General features: G+C 42.5%; 1 protein-coding gene across 1 annotated transcript; it reads right to left on the bottom strand.

Moving 5' to 3' along the window:
- Window positions 1–6,507: 6,507 nt before the first annotated feature.
- tubgcp3 (tubulin gamma complex component 3) lies at window positions 6,508–13,892 on the bottom strand. Its single transcript, XM_088362397.1, has 22 exons — window positions 13,697–13,892; window positions 13,036–13,143; window positions 12,609–12,676; window positions 12,463–12,540; window positions 12,184–12,392; window positions 11,724–11,893; window positions 11,548–11,660; window positions 11,105–11,230; window positions 10,966–11,034; window positions 10,774–10,897; window positions 10,540–10,706; window positions 10,357–10,467; window positions 10,179–10,287; window positions 9,267–9,456; window positions 8,943–9,147; window positions 8,745–8,880; window positions 8,581–8,669; window positions 8,365–8,496; window positions 8,143–8,283; window positions 7,957–8,073; window positions 7,780–7,874; window positions 6,508–7,711 (listed from the first exon to the last, which is right to left on the bottom strand). Exons 1-22 carry the CDS (start codon window positions 13,770–13,772, stop codon window positions 7,645–7,647), a joined length of 2,700 nt encoding a protein of 899 aa, XP_088218523.1. The 5' UTR covers window positions 13,773–13,892; the 3' UTR covers window positions 6,508–7,644.
- Between the last annotated feature and the right edge of the window lie 431 nt (window positions 13,893–14,323).

Genomic DNA, 14,323 nt, shown 5'->3' with positions numbered 1-14,323 from the left:
CGAGCTGTATCGCCTCAGCAACGGGTCGTCGGGACCATGGGCCAAAGCCGAAACATCTGCCCAGCGGTGTGCAATGCGTTCCCTCACTCGTCATATCGTTGAATTGTTTGCGCTCTAACGACGACTAAATCACAACCAGCTTAGTATCGGTATCACAAAAAGTGTCATCTTGCAACGTGTCAAGTGTATTTCTGCTGTCGTCTCGATGGGAAGTTGTTGTAGATCGTCCGATTGGATGCCATTTGCTTTCTACAGTGGAACCTCGGCCGGTTGAGATCTTCCAAGTTCCACTGTGGAACAAATGTTGCCATTTCTCCGGTCCAGTGTGCCTCACGCGATGTTCTCAAAGTGACGTTCCACTGTGAGGGCCATCCCTTGATGAGTTTTTTGGCCAGTGTTGTGCTTGTCTTTTGTAGAAAAAAAAAAATGTGGATCTTTTCCGTGTATTGTAGCACTCGTGTCGCGCTAGGAAAAGATCAGAAAAGCAGCCCTGACAATCATGTCTGTTGTCATTTTGTTGTCAGTTTAAACTGGATTTAAAGCTGGCTCACACACATTTTGTGTTCTTTCCAGTGTACCTGAGCTCTCAACATGGGCCAAAAAGTGTCGTTTTTCATTTCATAGGGTTTAATTCGCACCTTCATTTGACCGACCATATCATATTTAAATATAGTATAGATGTATATATAAATATACTAACATTTAAAAGTTTGGGGTCCCTCAGAAATGTCCTTTTTTTATAACTGCAATCACTTTTACTTTCTCGAGAATAGCATTAAACTAATCTATAAATTGTTAATGTGGTAAATGATAGTGATGAGAAAATGAAGCTTCATGAACCAGTTGCTGTATTCTTTGGCTCCTCTTGGTGAATTTTGAAGAAATGGCAAATCAGTGGGCTTTCAGAGAGTGCCATCTAGAGGACTAAGTCAACAAAAGAACGGGTTCATGAATTATCTTGAAGCTTCATTTACCCATCATCAATAAATCCCAATTCTAGCTGAATTTGCTTGATTTTTTTAATGCAATATCTACATAGGCCCATTCCTAATGGGCCATTGTGTTTGCTAATTGGGTTAGAATGCTAATGAATGCCTCCATGGAATACTTAAAATTGTTCTGGATGATCCCAAACTTTTGAATGGTAGTCCATATATACATAAAAAATTGGGGTACATTGTGGTCATCAAGCAGTACTTGCTTTTTATTGGGAAAGAATGTTCTGAATTGTCAATCGTTAGCTTGTTGGGTAGCATCCGGACGAATACTGCTTTTGAAAATCTTTCATATGTGTTCAAGAAGAATTAGTCTGGAGCACAGAGCGAAGAAGCAGATATAACAGGGTTTTCCAGGTTGTGCTAATCACACATCCCAATTAAGGTGAGCGTCTTCTTCTTGGGTGGAGCACCAAAGCTACTTCCTTCACAAAGGGCAACCGCTTGAATTTTCATTTTCATTCACGCGTGCCGCTGCCAGGGACATGTGTTTTAGCGTGGACATGCAGCCATAGCTAGTCAGCAGCGCGGGCACGTTTTAGTGACACGAGGGGGATATGACGTTTCGAACTGTGCTCATGATGTAGCCTGTCTCCTTCAGGTTGACTCTGTTCATCCAACAGAAGAATGCCTTACTACATGCATACAAGCATCATTTGGGTCAAAGCTGGAGGGAGCGCTTATCCCCACCCACCTCCTCTCACTGCTTGGACTTTTTTTTCACTTGTTGCACGTGTTGTAAAAAAAGGTCCAGTGATATGGGGCGGTAGGGGCTAATGCATGTGATCATGTAGGAGATGTGAAGAAAATTCAGCTTATAGCCAAGGGGTGGGCACCAGCAAGAGACTTTGTTGCAATAATTTGATTCCATTCTTCATATTTATGTACTTTTTTTAAATTGACATCACATACAAACATTTTAAAAGTCATGCTGGATGTGGTCCCCAAGAATTGGCTATAATTTTGCCCACCCCTGCTAAAAGTGCATTTCTGCTACTGATTTTCACCGGTCGAGATGCTGGATGGTGTGTGTGGTTTTTTTTGTTTTGTTTTTAGGGTCAGATAAATATTAACAGCAGTTATCAAAGCAAGATGATGTCCAGCATCTCACCGGCGTTAATTCTGTACAGCGACAGTAAATTGGTAGCAAAATGCGGCAAGCGCTGTCTGTCTTTCAAATAAGATTCAGTTTCTATTACATTCATAATATGCAAATATTGTACAGTTTGTGTCCAACTTATTGTATACACAGATCAGAACAATATCAAATAAAAGATTTATAGAAAAGAAAAAAAAACATGACTTGTTTTTATTTTGCAATACTCTGTTCAATACTGTCCATTTATAAATCACAGCAGTTGGTTAAAGCAAAAAAAATCAATTGTCAATTACACAAACACATTGAGTGAACAGCCAATCACGATGCACTTCGACTTTGAGCACACACGCGCTAATGAATTGTCCTCACGTGTCAATTATGTTATCTAGTCATTTGTTTTTGTAGAGCAGAAGAAAAAAAGGCCGACATGATTAAGGCCTAATCTCTCTTCATTTGAAAAGCACAGCTGCAAATTGTTCTCTCTGCTTCCACGAAAGAGTCCAGCCATTTTGAATGGATTGATCATCCGTGGCCAACCCTGCTGCCCCTGACATTCCCACTTCTTTGTTCTCCCGCTAATCACTTCAAAGCTCCCCGACCGACCACAAGTTCTCCCTTTGCACTTGGTGTCTGCTTGTCCCATGGCTGTGTGGTGTTTTGCTAAAGCATCATCACAGTGTGACTTTCTCCATCCTGCCATGTGTGGATTACGGAGCATAACATGTCCTGGCCTGCTGATTGATTCTTCTCAGGCTCTTTATCTGGATTTGGAATTGAACTGCATCACCGATTCTCATTGGACGTCTATTCCTTGGCACTTGTGAAAACGAATGACAATTTGTTATTAATATTTTCGTGCTGCTCTTTCATCACATTGTCTGAGTTTCAGGTGGCGGGGCGAGCTTGGGGCATCTGTCTGCTTCATTATCATCAAAGAAAACAGACACACTTCCATGTTCTTCTACACACACACACACACACACACGCGCCATTTTCACTTTCACGTCTGTCACGTCCCTTCCGGCTGTTTGGAAACATAAAGGTATCTTAGCTCATCAGGTTTTTCAGTGGTCACTTTGACCAATGTTATGTTATGTTATGTTTTGTTTTGTTTTGTTTTGTTTTGTTTTGTTTTGTTTTGTTTTGTTTTGTTTTGTTTTGTTTTGTTTTGTTTTGTTTTGTTTTGTTATGTTCCACATTGCACGTGGAAAATAACTCAGCATAGCAACAGGATTATTTCTCATACATATAAATCACCTCACTGCAATCCCCGGAGGTCTTATTGGGAAACAATATTTTGTGGCTGGACATGTGGTTGCTGTATTTTTATGATTGATTTTATGATTTTTATGATTCAAACATGCCACGCGATTGCCAAGGAAGAACAGTTGACCCTGCAGCTAAAGCTAAAGACTTTGGGCCGATAAAACAAGAATCTTCCTATTTTTTACAAGGTGAAGTTGGTAAGTATGTATTATTCTGATTTATGAAATAACTAACCAATGTATAATAGCGTTAAATCTGGAGGCATGTCTCTTTGAGATTAGACAATAGCTACACTGCAAATGACACCATTGTGAGTCTCCATAAAACTACAATTAGCCAAAGTGACTCAGCAAAAACTCTCGGCATTATATCTTGACTCGTTTGCAGGTCAATAATTCTACGGGAAATACTTTTTTTCTCTTCTTCATACCCACAAAAGCAAAAACATCTGTCTCGTTCAGATCATTTGGTTTAATGGATGTGTTACGTGACGATGTGCTGCTTTGTGGTCACGCCTTGTCTGCCATTAAAAGCCTGGCCCTGCACAGTCCTGACCAAGACAAGGAAGTTCAATCATATTAGCCCACTTTGAAGATTTTGTTACTTCTCCATAAAACATAACATGGTCTAGCATCTTGCCATTTTATGCTACACAGTCTATCCTTTCTTTGCAACAAGCTTTGGTGGTCCCAAGAGCTGAAAAGAAATCTGACTGATGAAGAAAGAGAAATGTGGAGAAGGGAGGTGAGAAAGCAATCATTTATCTCTTAGGTGATAAGTGACATTTAGTGCACACACACACACACACGTACCTGCGCTGGTTCAGCCGTGTGTCGCCCAGCAAACACAGTCTGAATACTGATTAACCAATCAGGGCCTGCTTCTGCCCGGCGCCAGAGATGCTTGTTGGATACCATGGCAACTATGAAAGCCTCAGCCAAATCTCTCACTGAGAATGGATATGAGCATATTCCTGCAGCTTAGACTGAGGAAAAGAACTTTTTATCTGGATAATCCATCCATTTTCAGAACCGCTTCATCCTCACGAGGGTCGCGGACGGGCTGGAGCAGTATTTGGGCGGGGCAAACCCTAAACTGGTCTAGAGTCAATCGCAGATGATCATAATTATAATAAAAATTCTGAACAGCAAAGTGCACTCATTAAGGTGCATTGAAAACACTGCAATAAACTTTATGAATGAATAGTACTGTATCTCAGAAATCAAATTAAAACAGAGCAAGATAGTACGTATTGTATGATGTCATTTATTCCTCCATGTTGTGAAAGCATATCAGGACATAAAACGGTTTCTTGAATTGTAAGGAAAAAAAGCGTGCAAATCAAGCCTATATTGTATTTCTTTTCAGCAGCCCTGCACAAAACGACTGGAGAGCAGCCCAGCGTGTTGTTTCGTTCATAAAAACGCAGTATCGAGCGCTCTCCTCCCTCTCTGTTGGAAGTATCTTTGAAGCCGCTGTGCTATATGAAGAAACAGGAGAGACGTTTCTTTCTAAACTGGTTTGCTTTATTTCTGTAGGCCCATTTTTCAGGCATGGAAACAGGAAATGGACTGAATTCAGCCAGACAAAGCAATCAATGCCGACACTCCAAATATAAAAAACAACAATGTTGTTCAGGCTTGGTGACCTTGGTAAAAATGAAGTTCGTCGTTGTCAAAGGCTGTTCGTTCACTTTCTTAACAAAAGCAGATCACAGACTTAGTCAGTTTAAATATCAACTTTAAGAAACATTAAAAGATGTCAACGAGTGGGGTTATCAGTAAAAATGACAATTTAGACGGAATTCTGTGGAAGAAAAATATACAATCACCCTGTAAATTTCCATTGCCTAAATCAACACCTGCATCAGGTTGCCGCTCGTTAGTTTGCATTTAAATACGAGTGGGCAAACTTTGGAGAGCTGCCGGCGCAATCATCAAAGATGTCTGTTGGTCACACTCGGTCGGCTGTGTCTAAATTCTGGACCAATGACAAGTTTGTCAAAGGCAAGACCAAGGAAGAAATCAAAGCATCATGACAGAAAACAGAGCATCTGCAGCAAAACAAATTAGGAATAAATAGGATTGATGAAGAGTGATGTTGCTCTCAAGTCCATGCCTCTGAGACCACAAGTGGTGAGCTAAAGTGCTTCTTGTTTTTTTTAATCATTTGTGTTATTTCTCTCATGTTTTATCTTTGTTTGGTCTGGAAACATAATTGTTACTGACTTTGATATTTGTCATGTTTCATCCATGTATGTTCTACTACTTATGACTTGAATTCAGTGCATATTTATTTATAGGTCACACTGATGTTTATTATATATTTTTTTCACATCTCCTAAATAAATTCTAACCCTTAAAAGATGGCATTTTGAACAGTAGTACGTCGAATTTTTATCCACTGCACTGCTTGAGTAAGCTCACCCGAAAGAGCAATCTGGCCTGTTTGCTAAGATGATCAGACACACGTCTGCTAGCATCTGGAAATGCCACTAAATGTCAGATGCTGACTTGATGGCACAGTTATTTTCAGGTGGACCTAAAAATGTTGCTCCAAGCTCATCTGGTGGCTGTGAAGCCTGCTAAAAATAGAATTTGAAACACCCAACCACGGAAAATGCACTTTATAAGTTATTGCTAGTGATGGGAAAATGAAGCTTCATGAATCAGTTGTTGTATTCTTTGGCTCCTCTAGATGGCAATGTTGGTTTAAAGTGAGGCTTTTAAGAAATGGCAAGTCGGTGGGCTTTCAGAGAGCGCCATCTAGAGGTCAAAGTACACACAACAGGTTCATGAATCATCTTGAAGCTTCATTTGCCCATCATTAGTTATTGCCACATCCTTCCATTTCCTCCGAGCAATGCCTGAAGTCGGCCAACAGGTCATTATTGTTCAGCAGTGTGTCCAGCGTGAGATGGTTAGAAGAAACCACAGCTCCCTCTGGTGCCCTTTTGAGTGCAGCGTAAGCATGAGGTTTCTTCCATGCAAGCCATTTTACATCAGTTGTGATCAAGTCAAATTTATTTCCTATATGGCCCTTAATTGTAAACATGTCTCAAATGGCTTCACCTTAAGAAAGCATTTAGATTTAATTGGTGTTCAATTTTGTACTATGGTGGCAGCAAATATGAATTGAGTCCCGAGAATAATTTAAAAAAAAAACATTACTTTATTGAACGCACATTGCGTTGCTTGGGTTCTCTTGTTTTGCAGTTAACGTGACATTATGTGCAATGTAAAGGACAACAGCGCCACATCACTTATTTACACGTGCAGCACCAATCAGTTTCAAAATAACAAATAGCAGAAAGAAAACAATTTTAGTCATTCAAATAATGATCAAGCAGAAGTTTATGGCAGTTGATTATTTTTTTCTCATCTGAGGTAAAGTTAATGAGCTGACTTTTGCTTCATATTGAACACAAAGTCATTATGGAATTAAAAAAAAAATCACACAAGGACAAACATGAGTCTTTCATCTTTGTGCATACAAAATGAAACCAGATTATCATTTCACATTCAATCTGAGATCAAATGCAGTTGCACTGATTGCCAGAAGTGGGCAATTTCGCAAATTTTTGCCCATCTGTATTTTGTCTGCAACCTGGCCACCCCACCATTGTTGTCAGTCCATCCTTATTCATAATATACAGTATATTAATATAATATACCGTCTAATCGTCCCCGTTATTTAAAAAGGGCCTCCATCCTCACTTTCACTACAGTCAGACTTTTTTTTTTTTTTTTTTAACTTTCTCTTCCCTTATCTGCAAAAAAAATTGTGGAGACGGATTAGCGGACCATTCCGTCTGTCGCTGGGACGGAATGCCCACCTCTGCTGATTGCATTGCTTCGAATCACACTCTGTGTGACTCCTGTAGCTCCAGCAAGATTTCCAGAGCCTGTGTCCTGATTACTCAAGTGTTACTAAGTAAGCTCTGACCCACACACTGCTACTCGTGATCACAGTGACATCCCTGGTGTGTTGAAATACATAACTGTAATGAAATGGATTGAATTTCTGCTCCTATAACATAACTAAGAAACAAAGAATGAATGTCACATACATGCATATTTACAGCGCTCGTGTGTTGGGCCGTAAAAAGTCATCAGTAAGGCTTGTTTGATCGTTTTTTTTCTGGAGCAGACTTCCACTGAGTTGTCACTAGGTGGCTCCCATTGATATCAGATTGTTGAGAGCTCCACCGAGGCGCGCCATTATCTTGGAATGACGTGCTGGTTGTCTGGTCTGTGTTGTCATACGAAATGTTCCAACAAGATGTTAGATATTGGACATCCGGCGCCCCCGTGTGGCTCCTAGTGATGCTCGCAGCCTCGGTTCTCTGGCCCTGAAAACAAAATAGGTAAGAGGCGTATTGATCCCTCAGCAGGAGAAGTATCAGTGGCTCGGCCATACCTATAGTGCTCGTTGAAGTCGAGTCTGAAGCTGAGGAAACGAAGACTTTCATCTGAGCTGGTGGTCAGCAGCACCAGAAACTGCTGGACGATACTCTGAGGAGAGCAAAACACGGAGAGCGTGACGAAGGGGAAGGACAAGCAGGTGGTGGCAATATGTGTGGGGGAAGCTTGCAACCTGGTAAAAGTGTGTGAGAATGCGGAGTTGGGAGCACATCTTTGGTATAGTTTCCTGAAACTCCCGAATCCTCCTCTTCTCCTCGGCTTCCTGTTCAGCGGTCACACCCCACTGACCCTAAAATGCACGGACATGTGTTCAGCACCGTTGAGTTTTTTTGTGGCTACTCTCTCTTGGCTGTCTCACCTCCTCCTGGTTCTGCTGCTTCTTCTCCTCAAACTGCAACTGGAGGGCCAGTTCCTCCAGTGCAGCGCGGTACAGGGAGTCCTGAGCGTTCTGGAACTCGATAATTTGGTCAAAGATGGCCCTCAGTTGGTTCAAAAGAGACTTTAGAAGGTGGGTGAGAATCAAGTGTGAGTCATTTTAGCAAGGTCATATTTTCCACTGACAGATGTACTATTAGATTACCCTGCTGCTATTGTCCAGCAAGCATCGCGAGATGATGGTGTCGAGGAAGACTTCATGGGCTGCAATGATGTGATCGAGGTCTTGTGCTTGCTGTACTTTATTCCATAGCTCATCCCAGGAACACTCCAGGACCTATAAAGACACAAAGGTAGGGTCCATAATTGGACTAATCTTAACTTAAAATACGCTTTTATTACGTGACTGCAATGGCCTGACCTCAAAGGTGATGTAGTATTGCATTTGATGGATGAAGTGGACCATCTCAGACGCCAGGATGTGGCACTGATGCAGCACGCCGGACAGTTCTGGAAGAGTAGACGAGCACCAAAAGTTCAACCTTGTAAAGGAGGCTAGTAAGTGTTTTTTGTGTGTTTACAAACCAGGCATAGTTTTCAGCAGCTTGGCATTACACATCTGTCCTTTCCAGATGTCAGTTAGTATGTACTCCATTCTCTTGGCCCTCCACAGGAAGTTAAAAACACGCAGGTAATGGCCCATACATTCCCTGGTGAACACCTGTCACACATACCTTGATGAACACAAAAGGCAAAAACACAAAACTATCTGCGAGCGGTTACCGTAGCAATTGGTCCGTCGACATGGTAGTCCAGACTGAACACATCCCAGCCGGTATCGCCGGGAGAGACCTCGAGGAGTCGCACATCAAGCCGTTTGAGGATCTCCACGTTGTCGTACTGGGCGTTGGTTGCTCTGACGGCTGTTTCTAAGATACCCGTCAGGTTGTGTTGGTACAAAGTGGTGGCAGGTCTCGCCAGCTCTGGTCTACATCAAAAGAGTTGGAACTTAAAAAAAAAAAAACCCCGCTGCTGTCCAATTAAATTTCGCTGGAATGTCTACTTTATTTTTCAGAAGCGGCAATGAGACAAGAATGTGCTGCTTACTTGAGCAGATCCATAAGATGTCTGATGAAGTCTCCCTGACCCAACAGCAAGTATCTCCTCATGGCCTGCAGGTGCTCCAACAGCAAGTAGTTCCGGTTGAGGACATCCAGCAGGTATTTACTGGTGTCAAAGTAGGCGGCGTCAATCTTCTCCTGAAACGCCCCCTCCAGGTCCGACAGCAGTTCGGCTGCTACAAGATACAAGGCAGGGTTGGTGTTGAACTTTTGTAAATGTTACTTTTAACACTGGGTAGTGTGGATGCAAATAGACACTTTAATTAGTGATGGGGAAAATGAAGCTTCATGAACCAGTTGTTGTATTCTTTGGCTCCTCTAGATGGCAGTGTTGGTTTAACGTGAGGGTTTTAAGAAATGGCAAGTAGGTGGGCTTTCAGCTCTTTGGTGAACAGAGAGGTCTAAACACAACAACAGGTTCATGAATCATCTTGAAGCTTCATTTGCCCATCATTAAAAGGTGTTGGATTAACACTCATAGATTTGGAGTGTACTCCGGTTGCAATATTACTATAATACACTTGTCAGAATGATGCAGTTTACAGCTAAATAAAACCAGAATATTCAACAATAATATTCTTGTGCATCTGTCCTACAGTCAAACAAAAAAAAAAAAAAAAAAGGATGTAATAGGATGTCCACAGGCCACAGAAAAAACCACCGGCAGCTGATAAAGATGTGATTCTATTTTTAACAGTGTGGTCTTGGTAAAGGTTTGCTCTAGTTGTTGAGGGACAAAGTTACGCCCTTCAACACAGAAAATAAAAGCTGCAAATCTGACAGACTGGGGTCATTAGCTAATTGTCCTTCACTGGTAGAGAAGCCAAGGACAGTGAGCGGGAAGAGCATTGATCATTTACAGCGCCGGAATGTTTCAATATCTCCAAATAATTCCTACCATCTTTGGGTGTGTCTGTAGAGTTGCAGGCTGGTGTGATTTTGCCTGGTGGCGTTCGGTCGTGACAAACCTGGTGCAGGAAGTTGATGGATTTACCAATGAGCAGAACCTGCAGGAAGGGGCTGATGAGAACAGGATGGAAGTTCTTCTCAGTGGGATTAGAAACACGTGTGCATACCTTACGAGCTTGGTCCATCGTGATGAACGAAGGGATCATTGACTTCCTCAGCGAGTACTTGTCGTGCCACAAGCGATCGGTTTTCACGTTTGGATCTGATGCCACGAAGAACTACAAACAAGTATAAAGCGTGGTGAAGTCATGCACAATTGAATCGGCTTTTCAATTTGTGTGTAGATTCACCTCGTGGTAAGTGTCTTCGAGCTCTCCATCGTAGATCCACCGATACAAGAAATTAAGGATGGGGTGTGACACCAGACTGAGGATATGTTGCACCAACGCCCTCATCTGCGGGTCTCCCGTTTTCCCATAGGCGTGGACAGCCGAGGCTAGCTCCCCACCTTTCCGGCCTGACGCCAACAAAATGCCAATTAACAAATCCCAAATAAGGCAGCGCAATTCACACGCCGAGGTTACCTTGACAGAAGTCGACTAGGGCGGCGAGCGTTTTAAGCCGTACTTTGGGGTCATACATCCAGACCAGGAGCCTCCTGAGAGTCAGATTGCTGTCTGTACACACCTGCTCATCTTCCACCTGCATCTACAATGTACATGCATGTCAGCAAAGCTAATGATGTTAGCTAACAGTATTAGCATCAGCTCTGATACCTGTGAGTGGAGGACAGACAGGAGTCTGTAGTATTCCTTCAGCTCTTGGTGGAGTGATGCGCAGAAGCTCTGGGCCGGAGGAGAAAAGACATTAGACAAATTGCACGAGTCAACTTCAAGTAAACTATTAGCAACGCACCTGTCCAACTAGTCCAAAAGCCCGGTCGAGGCTCCTGGCATCTGTGTACTTGCGGACTTTATTGTGGAGCCAGCCAAGCTCAGACAGTCTGCTGCTGGTGTCCCTCAGGGATTTGCTCACCATCACCTGGAGAGGCACAAGGGCATGACACGAGATGCAGAAAAGAATGATATTGTACAAAATGGCCACACTTTAACAGTAGGAGATTGAGCACAGAGATAGACGGGCCAAGGACAATGTGGCTTTCCGCCAAAGAGCTCCCTATTGATCTGTTGAAGCTTTACCATCAACCCAGATTGTCTGGATATCAAATCATCCACTGGACGGTGTGGCTATTAATCATTGCAGAGTGTCGACGCACGACAAAATCTGCTCGACAGGATTTGAATAGCGGAAAGCAAAAGAATTCGAATCGTTAAAGTGTTCATCCTCGTTGAAGGTACCTTGGTGTCTATTTGGTAACAATTATCTTGGGTGCTCATCTTGATGAACTTGCCATCAATCCCCTGGAACACATAGAGGATGTCCCGCACCAGTGCCGCCTCGTTCACCTCACCTACAGATGACCAAATAAAAGGATTTACGTTTGTGTCAGCTTGAGATGAAAAGTCAGACCCACCTGATGCATCGCCATCCTGCCTGGGGCGGACTGCTCTGGTGCTGGCTTGCGAAGGTCCAAGGGTTGGCCGAATGGCGGCCGGGCCCAGAGCTGAGGCGCTTGCGGGAAGAGTCCAGGCGAGTCGAGACACCCCAGGTGGAGCGACTCCTGCCGCAGACTGTGGGGCTTGACTGAAAAATCCAGATATCATTAGTTTTGTTTTTTGAAAACGCTGTGGGGACACTATGGACTTTGTAGAAATTGTTCTTATCCCATCTTGGTCCTATCTTTACACGTGTTTGATGGTCTTTAACACCGAAGCAGAAAAACTTAAATATAAGAATTTGAAAGGGCCACAAAAACCTCTTCATGGCATCGACTAGTGTAAAAACAATCGGAGTTGAGTATGATGATAAAAGGGTTTTAATGTGCGCGTATGGAAAACAAAAAATGTCATAGGTTTGATGGATTTGTGTCTCACCCTGCCAACAGTGACTGCGGTGTTGGTGTGGGTCCATTGAGTGTGTACACTCCTAAACTTGAGATCCCACTGGTGGCCATGCTAGTTGACAAGCCGCTGCCCCTCTCCGCATAGCCCAGAGCCAGACTCTGGGGCCGGGCGCAGTAGAACGGGGTGGAGTGGGCATCTCGAGGGAGAGCCTGAGCAAACAGAACCCCATAGTTTCCAACCTGGAAAAGCAGATAATATTATCATACTTGGACTGTAAACGAGCAAAAACAGAAAGTAAACATGTCGCACCCTACTGGAGGGCTTGCGGGGATCTTCAGAAAGGCTGAGAAGCAAGTAGAGAACAGACCAGCGATGCTTCAGAACTCCCTGTCAAACATGAGACCAACATTGACATATTTTGGCCCCCTGGAGATCTGACAGTAGGTAGTACCAACCTGCGTCTGTAGTTTTCTATGCAGCTCAGAGAAGAGAGCAGCATCTGCTTCTCGTCGCTGCTTCAGCACTGTAAGTAAAAAATCTCAAGGCGTAATTATAAAGTGCCAGTAACGACATGCAATCCAACATCACCTCCAAGGCCGCCAGACAATCTGTACTCAATAAACATGTCACAGTGTAAATGGAGTGCTATTTTTACATGAGAGCTTTGATTGATTGTTTTCCAACTAATGGTACAACTCAGGCAACTTTGATGGGTCGACTGGGAATTTACTCAGTGTTTCAGCCATTTCAGTTGAGTGCAACATAAAAAGCTTTAGTACACTAAGAAGCAGGTCTAAAAAAAAAACAGTATAGACTGGATATTGACGCTAAAAGGAGTAACGCTCCTGTGTTGTTATTGGTTTTAGCAAAACGTCGACGTACATTCTTTCTTGATCTTCTCCGTCACCAGGAATTCATCCCGTTCAATAGTGGGAGCGTAGTTACTGCCAATGACTCGCACTGCATACTGGAACTGCTGGGCAACTTCAGCTGACCAGATAAATAAGCAGGGATGAATAAGGGATAAAAAACAGAAAATGATTAGCTTTTGAATACATAAGAATAGTCTTGCTACTATAAAGTCGTATTTTATTCTCATTTGTAGTTGTTGATTTCAAATAACGCCAAATTTCCACTGCTCATAATGCATGCAATGACCTGCGGCTGGCTACATTCATGAGGAACCGGCATCTTTACATGAACTGATGCGCCGGACGTAGCTCACCTCACGGGCTAAAAACCTCGATTGCACGAGGTTGGTTTGGGTGTAGTTGTTGAATTGCAAACCTTTTTTTTTTTTTTTTTTTAAACACTGATAGGGAATCACCCGTTTTATTTATAGTCATGATTCCATCATTAGACACAGTGGGGATAGCCAACATATGCAGTGGAAGTATTGCTAGAAATTGTGACGTCTTACGAAAAGGCAAAAACACCGAATGTTGACAAAGATGACAGACATTTACAATAAGTGACAATATTACTGATGCTGTGACAAGCCATGAATTTAAATGAGGCACGAATCAGAGTTATGCTAATGTACCTTCGCTTTTGCCCGTAATTCTGCAGCAGAGACTCTGAAGAAGCACGTTGGGTGATTTCTGATCTAGGGTCGCCATTCTAGCCGAGGCTGACGTTTTGGGTGGTTTAAATGGCGAATAAATGACACTATGGAACTCAGAAATGCGTTCAACCACCCATTGCTAGCAGCGCCATTTTGCTACGTTTAGTCAAGTCCACGTCAACAAGGGACAAAAGAGCAAAGTCTTCAAAATAAGATATTTTAAGTATGCACTTTATATGACGAATCATATTTATCAATGAAATAATAACAAAATCTAATCGAGTATTATGATATAAAAATATTAACATCCCAAAAATTCACTAGCAAGTTCATAACTGCCACGTTAACTGTTATGAAGTTTTATCTTGAAATGCGTTACCGGATATTGATGCACTTGCCAAATAACTTTAAAGTTGCCATTCACCGTAACCCGCCGAAAAGCGTCTCCAGGAAACGCAAGCGGGACACACAAAATTTCGGTTACACTAAACATAACACAGCGAATCACTGTATTTATAACTTTGTACCAACTTTCTATTCGAAATTATTATTCGATTTGTTCAAAAAAATTACGTTATAATTTGTAGTTCAATATAGTGGCTCACA

This window comes from Syngnathus floridae, chromosome 2, assembly GCF_059516105.1.
Source record: "Syngnathus floridae isolate MCC-2025c chromosome 2, RoL_Sflo_1.0, whole genome shotgun sequence".
NCBI classification, from domain to species: Eukaryota; Metazoa; Chordata; class Actinopteri; order Syngnathiformes; family Syngnathidae; genus Syngnathus; species Syngnathus floridae.
Note: the sequence above shows the minus strand (reverse complement) of the source record. Positions and strands in the feature narration are given on the sequence as shown.

What these genes read in the sequence shown, in the direction of transcription:
- tubgcp3 (XM_088362397.1), bottom strand. Translation starts at nt 13,772, where the DNA reads ATGGCGACCCTAGATCAGAAATCACCCAACGTGCTTCTTCAGAGTCTC. An exon ending in GCAGGATGGCGATGCATCAG is followed by an intron (nt 11,661 to 11,723) that starts GTGGGTCTGACT and finishes GGTCATCTGTAG; the next exon opens with GTGAGGTGAACGAGGCGGCA. An exon ending in TACAGACACACCCAAAGATG is followed by an intron (nt 9,457 to 10,178) that starts GTAGGAATTATT and finishes TGTATCTTGTAG; the next exon opens with CAGCCGAACTGCTGTCGGAC.